Source organism: Crocodylus siamensis, chromosome 4, assembly GCF_052110815.1.
Source record: "Crocodylus siamensis isolate JL-2025a chromosome 4, ASM5211081v1, whole genome shotgun sequence".
NCBI lineage: Eukaryota > Metazoa > Chordata > Crocodylia > Crocodylidae > Crocodylus > Crocodylus siamensis.
In genome coordinates this window covers 207,103,834-207,123,551 of record NC_143398.1, presented here as the reverse complement: position 1 = coordinate 207,123,551, position 19,718 = coordinate 207,103,834, and the positions used below count along the sequence as shown (strand labels likewise).

The following is a 19,718-nucleotide window of genomic DNA, read 5'->3' as shown; positions in this document are numbered from 1 at the left end:
GGAAAATAAATGCACACTTTAGTTAATAATTATTGTTAAAGTATATATTCTTTAGCAGACATGCTCTCAAATGAGGGGGGAAAAAAAGACCTTAGGACCCCAGGAACCAGAAACCTCATTCTCACTGGTACGTCTTATATCAGTCAAATAATTCATTGAAAATAATTAATTCATTGCTAATATGCTCTATTCTCCTTATTTACATTAACAATTATTGTATTTTAATACAACATAAATAAATAGAATATATGACTTATAATGCTGTTAGTTATTGCATGAATAACAATTTTCCTGTCCAAAATGGTCAGGACTGCTTTACCCTAAAAGTCCTATTTGGCCACCATGGCTAAGACATGACAATTCTGCAGCCGGCAGTCCACAAGGCTGTGATCTGGTTAGCATTTATATCCCATCACCTCTGGGCCCCCCAGCCACTGACAAGGTACCCACTTATAGCTAGATCAAAACAGCATTTGGAAGAAGTCCAGAGTGATTCTAAATATTAAGAAAATATGTTAATCTGTCATAGTATGCAACCAAGTGACAAATAATTTGATTATGAATCATTTTTGCCACTGCTTCATCTGGCCAGTATTTCAGAGTACTGGTAACTTGGAAGGAGCTGCTTAGGGAAGGGGCTGTGGCTCCATACCCTTTTGTGGCAGCCATCAGAAATTGACAGGGCAAGGGCAGCTCTGTCCCTGGAGAGGAAGGCAAAGCTATCACACCTCCTGGGAAGCCTCTGGAGCACTTGTGTATTAAAGTCTCAGACCAATTCTCAGGCCTCAGCAAAGTTTAGAATCATGATTTGCTTTAATTAAGTCTTGCTATCGCTTGTATGGAAAATCCTTTTCCTCTTATTTCCTTCCCAGTTCAATAACACTGTACTCAGCATGATTACTCCATACCGACAACCATTCACAGAAGATAAAAAGAAATCCTTGTAGCCAGAATCTCTTCTGACTACCTACCTTCATCTCACCTTGTATTGGAAGCACAGTATTTCCACTGCTTCTTGGGCCTTTGTACATATTCTCAAGGGGGTGGCAGATGGAATTAGTGGGGGATTGGGGCTAGATCTACAGAAGAACATGGTCATTACAGTGTTGAGTGTCACAATGCCTTCCTACTTGCCACTGAGAAAACCACAGCCAAACTGCTAGGTCCTCAGGCTTCCCTGACAACCTACAATGCACGAGGAGAGTGAAATATGCTGTGATAACTGAGGCCTACAGACAAAAAGGACTTTGCATGCACCTTAGTCTGTGTTAGCAGTAACTTATAAGAATGACCTCCTCTTTATGGAACTGTAGTCCCTTTTGTTACTTTTTCTGTCAATTAGGTCTAATCCAATATCAATCCATTGATTTCTGATTTATCCTCTCCTTATAATATAACATTGTATTACCATTGGCATAGACTATTGGATTTTCCTATTGCCTTGAGCTGAAAATATGCTTGTGTGTTTCTTTGCCATTGAGTTATGTATTATTAATATCTGACTTATCCACATTCTGAAATAAAAAAGATTATATTGTCTTATTCAATATAACTTGAGCCAGTAGACAAGCCTGAGTTGTAATGTTTTCAGTACTGTAGGCCTGCTATGAAATTTGTAGTGATAGAATTTGTGAGGTTTTAGTATTACAGTTTACTAGGTTTTTTAATTACATTGAGCTGATACATACATGCTAATGTGTCAGCCAGCTTGGAATCCAATATGGCTATCACAACAGAAATGTTATGATCTCTTCAGTTCATACAATGTTGTTTCATCACTGGGATTACTGACAAAACCAATCCTAGTGGGGGCTGAAATATTGATTAAAACATGAATTCATGGCAGTCATTTTGGATTCCCATATGGCAGCTACATGTACATCTTGCCAGATTGGCAACATGACTTTTTTCTGACATGGGTAGATCACCTGATACACACTGTTGCCACTTGTGGCAATGAGCTGCCTAATAAAACAAAATCTAGAGACCTTATTGGTCAATTTGAACACTACTATTAGTCATAAAAACAGAATTAAATCTGTACAAGCAGGACAGAGTTGCTTTTGGGTTTTATAATAAAATTAAAACTTACGCACACTTCAAAAGCTGATGCAAAACCCAAGCCAATGTATTCTTAGTAACCAGAAGAAACAAGCCCAGAAGGAAATATTTTTTTTCAGACTCCTTACATAGAAAAGTTGTATTTAGATTTTCTGCAACCACACAGGAAAACTTTTTCTGTTGCTGCAGTGACTTCCCTTCTTAGTATCTGCTGCTCATCTTTAACCCGTTAGTACCAAAAAATCCCAAAGAGGGAAAGTCTTTTGAGAATTTTCATTAAAGCTGCTGATGCTTGTCCTGCCACTAAATTTCTGGACCAATGAGGAGTCCTGTGAGCAAGGCTATAGGAAGCTACTGCAAATTTACTTTGTAGGTCAGAAAGACTCTCAGTGTGAGAAGTATGACTTTGGCTATCAGAGAGCTGGATATTTGAGTCTCTTGCTTGGCTGGAGCAAGGAACATGAGCAACAGCCAAGAAGAGAACCATGAGTTGAGAGTCTGGGACAACACAAGTCTCCAACAGGCCAACCATGACCCTCACCCATGAGCTGTAGTGGCTCTTTAAAATTACTGTTTTCAAAATGAATAATAACTGAATTTTTTGTCCTATGCCCAGTCTGACTACGCAGAACTTTCGCCAAATCAATTGCATATTTGATGCCACTTTGTTTTGAGGTCAAAGAAAGTACAAAAAAATCCACTTCTACAAATGTAGGCATCGCAAAGCACCAGTATAAGCTGGATGTGGCGCCAGAGTCAAGCTAAAACGTTAGTCAATTCAACCCACCATTACTGTACTGTTTTTACTGTTTTTTTGCAATATGAATCTCATTATTACTTCACTAAAAAAAAAAAGATAGAAATTTTAAACACCCAGAACCCTGTCTTTATTTACACTGCCTATGTAGTATTTTCAATTAAAAGTTTGATTAAATAGTGCATTGTAGTCCAGGAGAAATGCTGAGGTTTGAAAATGGCCTATTAATGCAAAAGCTTTAAGAACCACTGACTCACCCTATATAGTCATATCCATTCTCTCTCTGTCATCCATAAAACTAATTATTTCATGCAGGGTGGAACAGATTCAATAGGAAGAAATAAGAAAGTTCCTTCAAGGATACACCCTTCAGCACAGGTGCCAGAGCATGGCATGCAATGCCATTTTGCTTGGCACATGCACCTCGGGGTGGACAGCTGGGAAGAGACTGGGGCTGTGCTACCACAACAAGGATTGGGCATGTCATGGCTCCCCCAACATCCACCCCTGGTATACCAACAGCTTACAAGTTGAGGTTGTAGGTATTTTTAGCACTCTACTCAAAAATGCTGCCAACCCCTGCCCTATAGTGTGTAGTCTGCTGGTTTGAGCATTTACCTGGAACATGTAAGTTAAAGAACAAAACTGAGCCTGGGTTCCCCACATCAATGAGGTAGTATTAGACAAAATGGCATTGCCAAAAATCTTCCCACATATCCAAGCCTGTATGAGTGCTCTAAGAACACCTGCTGGATGATGTTCTGTGTTGTATTGTGGATTCAGTTCACTGAGGCAGGAGCTACTTTTTCAAAGACATTTTTCTATTCATGCTGCAAGCACCCAGGCAGCCACCAGACTGTCTTCTCCAGCTCTGTCCAATTCTGCCTAGCTCTTGAAGGCATACTATCCTCACATCTCCTCTTTCCAAGTAAAAGCAAAACCCATTTTAACCAATAACAATATATTGGTTTGTGGTTCAAATAATTCATTTTTTTAAATAAACTAACAATTTTCAATCAGTTTTTGTGGTTCCCTTTGCAGCTCTGCCATGCATCACATTAGTCTCTGCACTGTCTCGATCCATCTGTGCTGTAGTCTCCTCCATGTCCACCTCTGCTTTGGACATTTTTTTTTCTCCTGTTCTTCCTGGATGTGCTACAGGTATTTCCTGTTCCGTCTGTAGACATTTCCTTCACTTGTCTCTACTTCATAAGATCAAGGAGCTACCTCATGAATGACAACTGTCTCCTGTATCCATGTTTTACCACCATGCATACATACTTGAGGTAGCAAAGGTTCTAGTTCTCAGGATCCTTTTGTTATAATAAAGCTTTTGCCTATATCTATCATGGATCTTGTAAGCTTTTGCATCAATTTGTTCATAGAATCATAGAATCAATGAGTCGGAAGGGACCTAGACAGATCATCGAGTCCGACCCCCTGCCATGGGCAGGAAGGAGCACTGGGGGTGGCAGGGGTCATAACACCCCAGCCAGGTGCCTATCCAGCCTCCTCTTGAAGATTTCCAGGGAAGGTGAGAGCACCGCCTCTCTGGGAAGCCTATTCCAGGCTCTGGCCACCCTTACAGTGAAGTAGTTCTTCCTAACATCTAACCTAAACTTACCCTCCCTCAGCTTGTGGCCATTGTTCCTGGTGACTCCAAGGGGGGCCCTGGTGAACAGACTTTCCCCGAGTCCCTGCTGGTGGCCCCTGATAAAGTTGTAGGCAGCCACAAGATCCCCGCTCAGCCTCCTCTTGCGGAGACTGAAGAGATTCAGGTCCCTCAGCCTCTTCTCATAGGGCTAGCCACAGAGGCCCTCAACCATACGACTGGCCCTCCTCTGGACCCCCTCCAGGTTCTCCACGTCCCTCTTGAAGTGCGGCGCCAGAACTGGACACAGTACTCCAGCTGCAGCCCGACCAGCGCTGTATAGAGGGGGAGCAAGACCTCTCTGGACCTGTTAGTGATGCCCCTGTTGATGTATGATGTATATATGTATGTTAGTGATGCCCCTGTATGTTGTTGTTTCTTATCAGTAGTTAACAAATTAAGTCATTTTATTTTAAACTTCCTGTTAAATAAGACTTCATTTAAAGGAAATGCTCTATAATTTAGTAACTACAGATAAGGATCAGTACAACACTCCTTTGCATTATTTAGCCATCTTATTATTATTCTGGCGTGTTTTCCTACAACTAGGCCTGTGCAAAGTGGCTAGTATTCACTTTGGATTCAGATTTGGTTGATTCGAGGGACAGTGATTCGATCTGGTGATTTGAATCACTGTCCTGAATTGATTCAGCCGAATCTGATTCGGAGGTTCGGCTGCTGCTGAGTCGGCTGAATCTCGGAATCACACAGGCCCCATCCCCTGCCTGATCTCAATGGCTGCCCTGCTCAGCTCAGCTCCCGGCTCTTAGGAAAAAAATCCCACACTAATTGGTTGCTGCCTAGCAGGGAGTGATCCCCACTGCCCCCCACTGCCCCACAGTGCATGGGGGGCTCTGTCTTGAGCCCCCTGAAGCTGAGGCCACTCCAGGAGCTGGTGAGCCTAGGGGGTTTTTTGGGCTTTTTTCTTAAAGGGCTGGAACTGGGGCAGGGAAGCCAGGGGGGCTGGAGGAGTGAGCAGGGGTTGGGGGGGGCAGTGGGGATCACCTCCTGCCAGGCAGCACTCAGTGAGTGGGGGCTTTTTTTTCAAAGCACCAGAAGCTGGGGCAGGCAGGGTAGCCATGGTGGGGGTTGCGAGACTAGGTGGGGGATGGGGCCTGGCAGGGGTCCCCCCATGGTCCCCTCCTTCAGCCCCCATCCTGGCCCCCTAATTACTGGCTTGGAGTCTGGGTCCAGCTCCCTGCTGCAGTGGGCAGGAACTGCCCGAATCACCAAAGCTATCCAACTCTTTTCTGAATTGATTTGGACCTTTTAATTGGTCCCCTGATTTGATTTGGATTCAGAGATTCAGCTACCGAATCAGGCCGAATCTCCTCCAGATCGAATCAGCACCCGAAGCTTCGCATAGCCCTATCTACAAGTCCATCAGACTGTGGATATCTTGGGCTAGGGGTAATGTGTGTAAATCCATATTCCTTTGCAACAAACTTGAACTCATACCTCTCAAATTGCAGTGCATTGTCAGACCTGATTACAACTAGTATGACAAGTTTGGCAAAGATAGATTTTTTGTGTGTTATTACCATTTTTTTACCCTTCACTGGACTCTCAGTTTTGTCTACATCCTTTCTACAGTGGGAGGCAGAAAACTGGACGCAGTACTCCAGATGTGGTCTCACCAATTCCAAACAGAATGGAATAATCACTTCTCTCAGTCTGCTGCCAATAATTCTACTAATATAGCCCAGTATGCCATTAGCCTTCTTTGCAACAAGGGCACATTGTTGGCTCATGTTCTGCTTATTGTCCACTGTAACCCTCACATCCTTTTCTATAGAGGTGCTGCTTAGCCAGTTGATCCCCAGCCTGTACCGTTGCACAGGATTGTTCTGTCCTAAGTTCAGGACTTTGCACTTGTCTTTCTTGACCTTACTGAACTTCAGGAGTAGGTGGTAGCAAGGTAGAGCTTTTGAGGGTCTAATTTTGTATGTAGGTGCTTACAGGGAGAGTTAGGTAACATTTAGGTCCTTTTGTGGAAGTAGCCTTTGCCCCCAAAACCAGACAGCACGTATGGACATATATTTCCTGGTATTGTGATATGTTCTCTGCTTTTGCTTCTTACACAAGTTACTGTTTTGCTTTACAGTTTGCTTTCAGATTCAGTTTCAATTTAGTATCCTTTTAACTTTCCATCTGCCTCTACCTGAACTAAAAAGAAGATCAGAATGTTCACTGGCTTCTGTTCATCCTCCTTTTCAAGCTCCTTTTTAATTTGGACTGTGACATGTATTTAACCAACATCTGCAAAAAAGTGACTATCAAAGAGCAAAAGAGGGAAAGGAAGTTTTAAAGCTGGGGAAGGAAAGCAGGAGACCTTCAAGCAATTTTTAAAATCTGAGATACAGCAGAGGATTCAAAGGAGGTGTAGTGGCATGATGTCAGCCCCCTTTTGGATCACATTGTGAGAGCAGCAGCTGGGGACATTTTTAAGTACCTGAAACAGGTAAAAATCCCCTTCTCAGCACACTCCCCGCTCAGTACTCCACAATGCCTCCACTCTCATCCCTTCCACTCTCCTACCCGCTGCTGCCTAACTCCAACTTCAGAGCCACTCCTTCCCCACTCCAGTTGCACTGAATGGGGAGCCAGGCTCAGGTGGGCTGGTTTCCCCTCCTTGCCCAGCAGTGGGATGGTTTCTCTGCCCTGCCAAGTCCCCATAGCTGTTCCCTACTAGGCCAGGAGCAGGAACAGAAACATTGTTCCCAGAAGTTGCATCCGTGTTTGTCCCAGAACAAAGATATCCTAGGATTGGTGTGTACACACATTGCCCTAATAATCACCATTTAGTGAGTAGCTGAATTCACTGCCACTTTTCTGCCACTGAATAAATTAGGGGTGGGCAAAATGTGGCCTGTGGGCCAGATGTGGCCCACCAGGTCATTCTATCCAGCCCGTGGGGCCCCTAAAAAATTTAGAAAGTTAATATTTATCTGCCCCTGGCTGCCTGTCATGTGGCCCTCCACGGCTTGCCAAAACTCAGTAAGTGGCCCTCCGCCTGAAATAGTTGCCTGCCCCTGGGTTAAATAATACAATCCTGGGCTAACTGTATGGACACATTTTGCAATATCCCAGCATAAACTGTTGCTACTTATCTGAGAACCTTTTTTTTTTAGGATTTTCCCCAAGACAGCAGGCATGGATGTCTGTATACTTGCACTTTATCCCAGGATAAAATGGTTTATCCCAGTATAAATGCAACTTCTGTCTGCAGCCTAAAAGAAGCATCTAATTAAAAAGAAAACTTCTTACTTGAACTATCCAAGTCAAAAGCATGATTATCCTCTCCAAATTTCTTAATGCTGCGCAGAGCAACAGGATCAGACATGATGATTTGCTTCTATAACCTGGAGCCCTGAGAAGACAAAAAGTATGACCAGATTTATGTCTTTCAAAATAATAACGAATTGTATGGGTTATATTCTGATCTTAAATTACATCTCAGCCATTCTAAGAGAACTCAGCATTGGATTAAGAGCAATAAAATAACTAATACAGACTATAGTCTAACAGATATAATGAAACTACAGGGAGCTGAAGCAAAAGCACATTTAACTGGCAAAGACTGCCTGCCGAATAAGTCTATCACAAGCAATAGATTATTATCGTACTTTGTAAAAATGCTTCAGGCTCTAACTGAGTGTTTCCTAATGTGGTTGTAGTGAGCACAGTTGTAGCACATCTATTCTTTATTCCTTAATTATTTGTCCTTTAGCAGTCATGCTAGAGGAAACTATGCATTAAGTTATGCTACACCCTCTAGGTACTTTATAAAATGAAGTTTTAAAAATGGTTAACCTCCATTGCCTGCACCCCCCAGCACGAGTTTTAAAAAACCTTCAATCAGTCTCTTTATGCCATTAAAACTGATGGGCCAGCATCTGTATGAAGCAGGAAAGGGCATGTCCAGGTTTCTCACATAGAACACAAAGGGTGCATCTACACATTCATTAATGTGCCTTAGATACTGCACACTTAGTGTACTACTTCCCTAATAAAGGACTAATGTAATGTGCAGTACCTAAAGTTACTGCACAGTAGTGCCAGCACATGGTTATTTAGTTTCATAGTTTCTAGGGTCGGAAGGGACCTGAGCAGATCATTGAGTCCAACCCCCTGCCATGGCAGAAAAGAGTACTGGGTTCAAATGACCCCAGCAAGGTGTTCATCCAACCTCCTCTTAAAGACCCCCAGGGTAGGAGCCAGCACGACTTCTCTTGGAAGTTGGTTCCAGATCCTAGCCACCCTGACAGTGAAGTAGCTCCTCCTAATATCTAGCCTAAATCTCCGCCAGCTAAAAAAAGCAGCACAATGCACGTGGCAGCAGTGCGCACCACCCAAAATGGAGCCTGGCCATCCAGAGCCACACTGTGGCTGCCAGCCAGGCTCCATGTGGCTAGATCAGCACTGCTGCCGCCCCAGGATACTAGGTAAAGCTACTATGGCCAGCAGAGGTGTTGGCCCCAGCAGCTTCGCCTGATTTACCGCGCAGTATGGGCATACATCTACATGTGCATGCCCTTACTCAACAGTAAAAATGGCTAATCGCAACTACATTTGATATCTGAAAATGCAGGTATCAAATTTAGCTGGGATTAGTTAAAGCACAGTAAAGTACATGTAGACATGATCCGGCACTAATTTTAGTATCAGATCTGCCCAGCCACTGCAGTGGCCACCATGAACTCAGTCCCAGGGCTCCTGGCAGGGAGCTTTTACTGCCCTGGTGCTGGGCTGCTGTCTGGTAGCCCATAACTGCAGGCTATAAAAGCCTGAGGCCATTTTGTGCCCTGGGGACGAAATGCCCAAGAGAGCCTGTTGTCTGATCAGGAACACTGCAGGCCCTGTGTGGCCCCTGGACTGCTTCTGCCAGTCCTGTCCCCTAGCTGGAGCTGCTGCTTGTCCACAGATGTGTGTTATAAAACACTGCAGACTGCTGCACCCCTTGCCCAGCCTCAGGGGCTGCTGCCTGGATCGCCAGGGATGCTGGCTGGCTGTCTCTGGCAGCAGGGCCAGCACCTGCTCCCTAGCTGCTTCTCACTCCCAACAGTGTCTCCTGCCTTTGCAGGCATGCTGTGGCACATTTGCCTCTGCTGTGCAGCTCCCAGTCCCTGGCCATGCCCCTCTGCTGAGTGCTCCTGAGCACTGTTTAGGGCTGGCCACACAGGGATAGCCATTCATGGGGGCCCAGAGAGCTCGGGATGCAAAACACATGTCCTCCCTCATCCTCCCTATTGAGGTCTGGCCCCGCCTGCATGCACACACTGTGCCATCCACCTGGGACCCCAATTGGACCCAGGAGGAGATTCACCACCTCATGGCACTCTGGGGTGATGCAGAGGTTCAGAGGCAGTTTGCATGTGGGGCAAGCACTCAAACACCCACATTTATGAGGCCCTGTCAGGTGGAATGCAGGAGTGAGGGCACTCCCAGATGGCATAGCAGTGCCACATAAAGTTCAAGGCCTTGTGGGCACAGTGGGTGGTCTGTGACTGACCACAACTGTCATCGGTCGGTCATGCCTGTAAGACCATGCTCTTCATGCAGCAGCTGACCCAGATTTTAACACCCTGGAACCCAGGCTGCAACCCTTGCAGTAGTCACCAGCAGAGGTGGCCTGCCTAAGTCCCTGCACTGCCTTGACCCTCCAGTGGTGACATGTCCCTAGAGGAGGGGTCTTGGGTGTTCAGTGCCCCACCCCACCCACCTCCCTGGCTGCTACACCCACTGGCAGCTCTGGGAGGACCCATTCAGGGACCAGAGGCTGCCTGCGACACAGCTCCACAGCCCCAAACCTCACCATGAGGAGCGGCCAGCCATGCCACTACTAGCTGCCAGCAGTGCCAGGTCCTCCCCAGGGGGATCCCTGGCCAGGCACTGGCCCACTGCCCACCATGAGCTGAGGACACTGGGTGCAGCCAGCACCATTGCCAACAGGGAGTACCATGTCTGAGCTGCCAGCCTCATTAGCCCCAGACATGTGGTAAGTCCTGCACTTGTGGGGCCCCTGGCCCCAGCCTCTGCTGCCCAGCCTGCCACACTTCCTTGGCCCTTCCTCCCCACAGCACCAGAGAGAGGCAGGACACAGTTCAGAACTTTATTGAGCAGCCCATGTCCCTGCAGCTGGGTAGGCATAGGCCTCTCACACCTGGAAGGTATAGGTGTTGTGGCAATGTTCCCCTCAGCAGTGGGGGCAGGGACATGTAGTGCTGCCACAGATAGCCCTCCAGGTGGTGACAGAGGTTGTGGGGCAGCCCAGGCTTGCCCCCACATGCCATCATAGCTCAGGGTCCTCAAACCAGGAAGTACAGATGTGCCTGGGGCATCAGGAGGATCATCAGCAGTAGGGTTAGTGGTTCAGGCACCCCTCTGCCTGCACAAACAGCTCATCACATGCACCTGCCCAGGGAGGAGACACTCAGAGAGCAGCAGTGGAGGGGGGATGCCTCAGGGTGCCTCCCTGGAGAGGCCCCAGAAGGAAGGTGGGGCACAACCAGCCCCTCACCCCAGTTGCTTGGGAGCCCCATGCACCTCAGCCCGAGTGCCCATGGGCTGGGTGACAGCACAGCAGAGTGGTTGGCCTACAGGGAGAGAGGGGGAGCAGGGTCTGGAGCCATGGCAGCAGGTGCTGCCAGCATCCTGGCCTGTTCCCACCTTGGGAAGGGGCAGGGGAGGCAGGCTTCCTGCGGCCAGCACCCAGTAGGCTCACCGGCCCCAGGGGAGCAAGCAGGGATGGGGGCTCTTGCCAGCAGCCCAGCCTGGGCCCAGTCCTGCTTGCCAGACTTACCAGGGTCCCTGGACACCCATACATGGCCAACCCCTGGATCTAGTGCCGGGCACTGCATGGTCCCTGGTGCAGGGCATCCTATCTCTGAAATGTTGCAAACTCTTACAAAAGAATTCTGTCTTTTGCCTCTGCAGGGCCAAAATCTGGATGTGAGGGAAAGCTCACAAGCCCCAGTGCTGTCTGGCATCACCCGCAGACAAGCCTGCCACCCACCATGGTCACCACAGCCCCTAGACCCACGGGAGAATAAGTGAAAGCTTGGATGCTGGGCATCTGTCCCTGGGCTCTGCCCTCTAGATGCCTCTACCCCATGGCCTCCCACTCTGTGATTCAGATAGAGACTGACACTATTGTGAATAGTTTGCACACTGGGAAGTGGGATTTTTATTGTTGGTGGGTGGGGAGGGTGGTGGAGGGGCTCTGTGTGTTGGGGAGGGAGGTGGGGAGGGAAGTTTTTTGGTTGAGGAAGAGGGAGGGAGGAATGGGAGTGAGTGTTGTGAGGGGAATAATGCTATTTTTTTTCCAAACAAGTGTGTGTCCCGACAGTAGTACTGGTGGGCAGGGAGTAGGGGGTGTATGGGTGGCAGGGCAGGTGGGCTGGATTAAGGAGTGCAGAGGGAGCGAGCTGGCCAGGGCCTCCCGCACCCAGTGCCTTGGCTTCCACTGGCAGGTGTGCAGCTCTGCTGGGGCCTGGGTGGATGGGGTCTCTTGGGGCCAACAGGGCCAGCACCAGGGCCAGCAGGAGCATGGGGGACTGGTCATCGCTGCCAGGGACAAGGCTGGAATTGCCATGGCAGGGGGAGGCAGGGTAGGCACGCAGGGAGCTGCCACAGTACATGGCTCTCCTGCACTGAGTACATGGCTCCTTTGCAGGGAAGGAGCTGGCCAGGGATCAAAGGGTAGGGCTGTTTTTCAAAGATGGCTGCCAGGTGCTGGCAGCTGGGTCTGGCTTCAATATTGCTGCCAAGTGCTGGCAGCCATGTGGCTGGAGGCTGGAGCTCCCCCCAGTGGGCACATGGCAGGGCTGGAGGGACTTGGTACTAGACTGAGTGCCAAGTCTCTGCGTGTGTAGACTCCTGCCCAAAAATAGCTAACTGCTAACTAGCTTAACGAGCAGTAAATTTAGTCATGACTAATTGCACATGCAAATACAGCCATAGGAAGCAATTCTAATTCACACTGCAAGAGGCAGATGAGCTAAAAATGGCTGTAGGATCTACACAGTTAAATTGTCTGTACTAAGCTCAAAAACAATACAGAAAATGTATGTAAGTGCCTATACTTCTTTTTGTCAGCTGTTTATGATACATGATAAATGTCTGAAATAAACCCACTTGTGATAATAATACAGGTATTATTTTCTACAAAGGAAATATAATTCATAATCTCTCTTTTTAGAGGACAGGCAAAGTTTGCAAGGCCAAGTGTTTGATGTTAACTGTGTTGCACCTCATTTTAAAGTCATATAAGAAAAAATGGTTGTAATGCTACATATTTTTAAAAGGAAAATATGGTTAAATATTAGACACATAAGCAGGAAATTCCAAAAGAGGGGTGGGGGGGAAAGATTGTTATTGTTCTTTAAAGTTTTAGAGAAAGCATGTAGAGCCAGGGCCTGTCTAACTTAAATCTTGTAAATCTCAGGATGTCATCCTCCTGCTGTACTCAGCCTTAGTGAGGCTGCAGCTGGAGTACTGCATCCAATTCTGGGCTCCACAATTCAAGAAGGATGTGGAGAAGCTTGAGAGAGTCCAGAGGAAAGCCACGCGCATGACTGGATGGCAAGAGAATAGGTCTTATGACGAGAGGCTGAGAGCCATGGGACTCTTCAGCTTGGAAAAGGGCAGGCTCATGGGGGACCTGGTGGCTGCCTATAAGTATATAAGGGGTGTGCATCAGGATCTGTTCACCAGAGTGCCCTGAGAGATAACAAAGACCAATGGTCATAAACTCCTCCAAGACCTTTTTAGGTTGGACATAAGGTCTTTATTGTCCAAACCCCCAAGGCCCGGAATAGACTCCCTCCAGAAGCGGTGCAGGCACCTACTCTAGACTCATTCAAGAAACATTTGGATGTTTATCTTGCTGGGGTCCTTAGACCCTAACTGACTTCCTGCCCCTGGGGCAGGGGGCTGGATTTGATGATCTTCAAGGTCCCTTCCAGCCCTAACGTCTATGAATCTATGAACTTAAGGAAATGCCACGGCAATAGGGGTTTGCTATATACATATTCATCCTGCTCCATATAGAAAGAAGATTTTGTAAAAACTTAATTTTCAGATGAGCTTATCTAGCTTATACATACATAAACACAATCCTGATAATCACTAAGCACAAATCCCTGGCTGTTTTCATAGAAGTAAGGGTTTTTCCTAGGGATATTTTTTATTAGACTAACTGTATAGCTGAGAGAGCTGTTAGACAAGCCCTCAAGCACAAAGTGCCCTTCCTGGAATCTGGAATCCAGACTGTCATGGCTACAACAATACTCCAGACCTACTACAATAAGGCAGTTTTCAGTCATTTTTGAGAAACTAACTTATCCACATTTACAGTTAAAGTATAGTCCCTCAGTCTCCCACTTACCCTAGTTAGTTCACTGAAACTCTGAAAGAGGAGTCCTACAAAAAGCAGTTTTTCAAACCAGCACAAAGAACTCACACACATGCCTTAAGAAACATCCAGTTTCTCTCTCAGTTCCTCTTGGCAGCTGTGTCAACAAATAATATGCTCCAGATCATCTTTGCAACAGAGATCTGTTTTAAATTAGTCCAGCTGAAACGCATATAAATGGTATTCATAAGGTTGAGTCTTCACAGATACTGCAAACTCTCCTCTATTCAGCTGGATCCCTGATAAGCTTAAGAAGTCCTACAGATATAGGGAAAACTGTGGTCAACTGATTTTGTAGAAAAGCCAGTACAAATAAGCAAACAGCCAAAGGCTTAATGTGTTGCCTAACTTTCAACATGGTGCTTTATCTTTTTAGAGAAGAACAGAGACATTAATGAACATGGGCATAAACATGCATGTAAACTCAAGAAGAAAATCTGCCATATGAGAACTATATAAGACTAACATTTTCCAATTAGCATAATTTTACCTAAATTGTTATCACAAATTTAACCTTTGTCTTAAGATGGTTTGCGCTTCATTTGCTGCATTAATAATGTCTGCAAGAGATAAAATACCTTTAAATTATTCTGTAAAAAGGACTTGACTTTTTTGAGAGTTTTGTCAGGAACTATGTTCCCAAACACCAAATCATCATTTGCCCTTCTGGCTGTAAGTATAGATCATATCATTAATATGCTGACCTCTGGGTCAATAGAAAGAATCTGTATTACTATGTATCTTTCAGCATTCTCAAGTATGCCCTAAACTTTTCATTCCTGCTAGCATACAGGCTTAGTGATGAACCAGTTTTTTACTCCTAACATTCAAAATTTCTGAATTCAGTCCAGGGGTCAAAAATATTTATTAATCGTCATCACATTGCACATACATAATGAACAGAAGTTTCCTGTTTAAACACATTAAAATGGGTTAGAACCTAAGCCTTGGCTCCAACTGCTTTGCATTGTTCCAGTGTTTACAGGACAGAGATTGACTTTATAAAGAAATCTGAAGGCTAAGCCAATAATTTCAATTAAAAGTGCTACTGCGTTCTTCTCCATTTTATATTTAAATTAGGATAACAATAAAGGAAACTGCAAAAACAGATAAGAGGAATATATACATTTTGGTATGATGTTGATTTCATTATCACTTTGCTTGTCTGTATTATATGAGCAACTTCTGTTCAAACGACCATTCAATTTTTTGAAAACTCATCACAAAACCACATCTTGCCAACAGATAGAGATTTTTAAAAAGTAAAAGTTGGTTCAGTTCAGCTGCTTGGTTCCACTTGTAACAACCCTGAACCTGGTTTCTGACCACTAGTGTAAAGTTGCCCGAGCAGATCCCCACATCTGACGCCAGTGTGGAAAACTACAGCTTTCTATAAAATGATGAAGAATACCCACATCAATAAAATAATGTCATACTTTGTGGCGGTGAAGAAGGGTTATATTCTGACCAAAGTAAGAAAAGCGGTCTCTCTTTCCTTCTCCCTCTATTTATTATTTACCTTTGCAATCATGTTATTGAACTCCATAAAGAAATTTGTGGCGGAGTCCTATAAAATAATGTCCTGGTCCCATAAAAAATTGTCAATGAGCTGGTGAATACTGCTGTGAGAAGCCACACTGAAGTGCTTGCTCAAATTGCATTGCCTATGTCATACATAGATAAAGACCATGGTGTCTGGATACATGAGACATTCTTTGAAACAGTGAAACTAGATTTTTTTGAGAAGCTAAGGGTGTGATATAGAGGCACCAGCTCACTTCTGATATCAAACATGATCATGCCTAAAGTAGTCCCAGTGAAGCCAATGGATTCTAGTATGATCCACTGTGGGAGAAAGGATCAGGATTTGGACCCACATAACTTGCAGGGAAAAAATACAAATTACATTTTGGTTAGTAAATTGTATTTTCAAGTGCTAGAAGTGATAGACTTTTACTTACCTGGAAGGTAAAAAAGTGAGGAATATAGGACAAACCACAAGGATCCCAGGTGGTCAGATCAGTCAGGGATGTGACCATCCATTTCCAACAGCAGTTTTCATTATTCTAACCCATCTATCAGGACAGAAGCTTTAAAATGGGCATTGACTGTTTGCACCTGGGTCACTAACCCTGCGGTCATCCTGGCTAGAGTTCATTGACATCTAATGGCAAGTTTAAATTTGACTAATGTAATCTCATGACACAAAGACAAGGCACTTGAGAAAGCAGTTGGCTCTACATAAATTAAAAGGTACTCTTTCAATATGCATGACATAAAATTATAGGAAGACATATTGAAGCATTATTGGATCAGCAATGCTGTAGTTATAAGTATGCTAGCATGCCCACTATGAAGAGCAACATCAGCCTCAATATGTTCTGTAAAAATAATGCTGAGTAACAGTTAAACCATTTCAAGAGTTATATACAATTAAACAAATAGTATCTGATGCTTATTCAAACACTCACTCATCTCCAAGCCCTGAACTTGTAATGTTGTTGCGAAAAAAAAAGTTGCATACTGAGATGTGAACTGCATACATACAAGTCACAGGAAGTGGTGAGAACTCTAGATCTAGAGTACTCTCTCCTGTGTGTCAACAAAGGTGTTAAAAATCTGGAAAAATACCAGAGGAAAGCAACAAAAATGCTAGAAGACCTAGAAAGTATGGCATATAAGGAAAGCCTGGAAGAACTAGGCTTATTTAGTCTGGAGAAGAGAAGAGTGAGGGTGGATAAAAGTATGATAACCATCAATTGTTCTGTGTGTTCAAAGAGGCCGGGGGGAGGGGGGAATGAATGAATTTTAAATGGAACATTTATTAAAACTGGTTATAATCCAATACATATTCAGATTCCCCATTTCTAAAAGGTCAGATTTCCAGTCCATTTCCCTTACTACTTGCTTCTATAGGTTCAGTGAAAAATGTTTTCTATGTATTAAGATATAGCCCCAGCACTAAAACGTTGAAGGCCGGAACTGGGATTTTCAGAGACTCTAGTGGAAACATTTACCATGGTCTGGGTAAAAGGGAAGGGAGGCATTCCAATTAACGTGCTGCTCTCACCCTAGTAAAATAGGATACAGTACAAACAGATAAACTTTCTGCTTTATTTCATCAAATTTTATTAAAATTAGTGTTTCCTTTTGAATGTGAGCCATTGTATTTATGTTTGTGTATGTAGACCTGGTTTAAATGAAGTGATTATCTCCTTTTTGGATTGATGCCATCTTTTATAGACACTACCATTTGTATAGGAGTAAATAAAAGGGGGAAAATCTTTATTCATCATGAGAACATTTCTCTGTTCATATAAAAGTTCTGGTGCCCTTTTATCTCCCCTGCAGCCTGAAGCTGTTATGCATGTGCTTATGCTCAGCTGACTAAACAAACTGGTTTTACCACAGCAGATTAGCTTGTTGTCAAACACCTTCCTGTCCCCAAAACCTTAATGGCTGCCAATTGCCTGATGTCTAACAACAAGCTTCCAAACTTTGTTACAGGCATGCAGAAACTGCAATTTGCCTACCTCCATGGCTACCACTGTGTGGTTATAGCTTTGAAATGACTGGACAACTAACATTTCTAAAATAGGGTTGAATGGTAATTCCCAATGAGCAGGTTTGCCTTTATGCTTTGGACCAAACGATGCTCTCTTAGACAGCAAACCCAAGCTGTTCCTTGATGGGAGAAAGCACTGCTTAGAGAAGCTGTTAAGCTTTTCTGATTTATGCTGGAAACAGGACCAGCATAAAACTGGCTCCAGTATCGAGAAGCCACAATTAGCTGAAAAAATCTCTCCCTCTCACACACACAACACACAACATACACGCTCTCAATTAAGATGTTCTTGGAGATACCTCAGACTCGCACTAAACCTGCCTGAGAGTAGAGTGCCTGGGCTATTAGCAAAGCAGCTGAACGTTTCCAGTAAGACTTTCATGTTCTTTAGTACCTTGCACCTGAAGATCTCAAACACCTCACAAGCAAGCATTAATAATTTAAGCCCCATTGTGCCACTGAAGAAAGAAATGTCATTGCCCTCCACTTATATAGTGGCAACGGAGGTACAGTTTGTTATTTTTGCATCTAATGTTCAGTGACTCCATCTCCAAACACGTACAATGAAAAAGCTCCAGAGCATAACACTATATGGAAAACCAAAATACTGCAAGGCAACAAAATACCTCAATACTGCAAGACAGCTCCATATCATGCACCTATCAGCATGTTGACTCATCTTCCTTTATCTTTCTTCCTGTAATGCTCATTCTTTTTATTTTTAAAAAAGTTTATTTATACCTCAGAACAGCTATCTTTTCAGACCTCAGATTTTTGACAGTTTGAAAGTAACTTCCTCGCTTTAGCCCCCAGCAGGATCGTAAGTCCCTGTGCCAAAATAAAAGTACTAAACAAAGTAAAACAGGAGCCCTGGTTCATTGCAGGATCAGGCCTATAGTCTGAAGGAGGCCAGGTTGGGTAGAACTATTCTAATATTTTGTTAGGACTCCTTTGCATGACGATCCTGGCCAAATCTATTTTGGAGAATTTCCCACCTCTCAGGACCTGACCTCAGATTAGGGCTTTTGGTCAAGAATTCAGATGTAGAGTTGAGGGAAAACTGAAAGAGCAGAGAGAGATTTTATTTATTTATATACAAGCGCAAAAGATTTAGCCAGTTTCCCTTGTGGGATAATCATTCCACCATTTGGAAATGCAGAAAGGACTACATTTTAGAGTAGACTTCAATCCAATTCCCTGTATGTGTGCAACTTTAACACAGTAATTATAACTATGGCACAGAATTTTTGTGAGTTTTTTTCCATGCCCCCCTCTCCCCCAAAACATATTTAGATATGATCTGAGTTTGTGGAGTATATCATCATGTGTATACTCCAAGTGTGTGTTACAATTGATATTGCAACAAAGTTATATGCACAGGTGATTATAATATTTTTATCAATAGTAATATCAAGTGATAGCTTCTAACACTGAAGTGAAAATAAGAATATTACTTTTAAAGAAAGTGGGCATAGGATGAGTATTGCCAAGACATGTTTTACTGCATTTTTTAATTCCTGGGTGTGACTTCAGTGCAACTTTGGCTTAGAAATGAATGACCCTGCTGCCATTACTGTGCATGTCAAGAGATTTCATTCCTGTTTCCACTTTTGAAAATGACGGTTAATTTGCTCTAGTAATTTGTATATACAAAATCTGTGGCCCAGGGAAAAAGAAAACAAAACGCATACTTTCTTACCATCGCTTTTTTCCACGCTGCTGTTTTCTTTTTAATTATTTATCTAACAATGAAATTCCCTCTGACTTTAATGAGGCTTTGCTAGGATCAGCAAAAATTAATGGACTGCATACATAAAAAGAAAACTGAGTAAATGAAAATTAACTAGCTGCCCAACTTAAAGTAAATACACTATTTCCACCTTTACACTTCTACACTCTGGGCACATCTACACATGCAAATACTCTAGGGTAAGTTTACTGTAGAGCGGCATTTCTCAATCTGTGGGTCATGACCCAAAAGTTGGTCACGAGAATATATGAAAGAGTTGCAAACACACTTTAAGATGGATTGTCCTTTAAATGAGAAAAAAAATGGGGAAACTGTGGGTTTCCCTTGCAGGCTGGCAGAGTTCCAACCTTCAAGGGGCTGCTTGGGGCCCTCCCCTATGCACCACACACCCACCCCTGCCCCCCCCACTGGGGAATAGGGCCTGCAGCTGAGGGGCTGTGGATTGGGAGTGAAGGGCAACACCAGGTATTTACTGAGTCAGGACTGGCCATCTATGTTTACAAATGGGTCTTGGTACAA

General features: G+C 44.2%; 1 protein-coding gene across 1 annotated transcript in view; it reads right to left on the bottom strand.

Moving 5' to 3' along the window:
• ABCB11 (ATP binding cassette subfamily B member 11) overlaps positions 1–15,938 on the bottom strand; it is an 85,254-nt gene extending 69,316 nt beyond the window's left edge. Inside the window, exons 1-2 of the mRNA XM_090045543.1 lie at positions 15,846–15,938; positions 7,737–7,839 (exon numbers count right to left, since the gene is read on the bottom strand). Coding sequence (XP_089901669.1) covers positions 7,737–7,812 — 76 coding nt within the window. The 5' untranslated portion in view covers positions 7,813–7,839; positions 15,846–15,938. The remainder of the gene's footprint in view (positions 1–7,736; positions 7,840–15,845) is intronic.
• Positions 15,939–19,718: the final 3,780 nt, after the last annotated feature.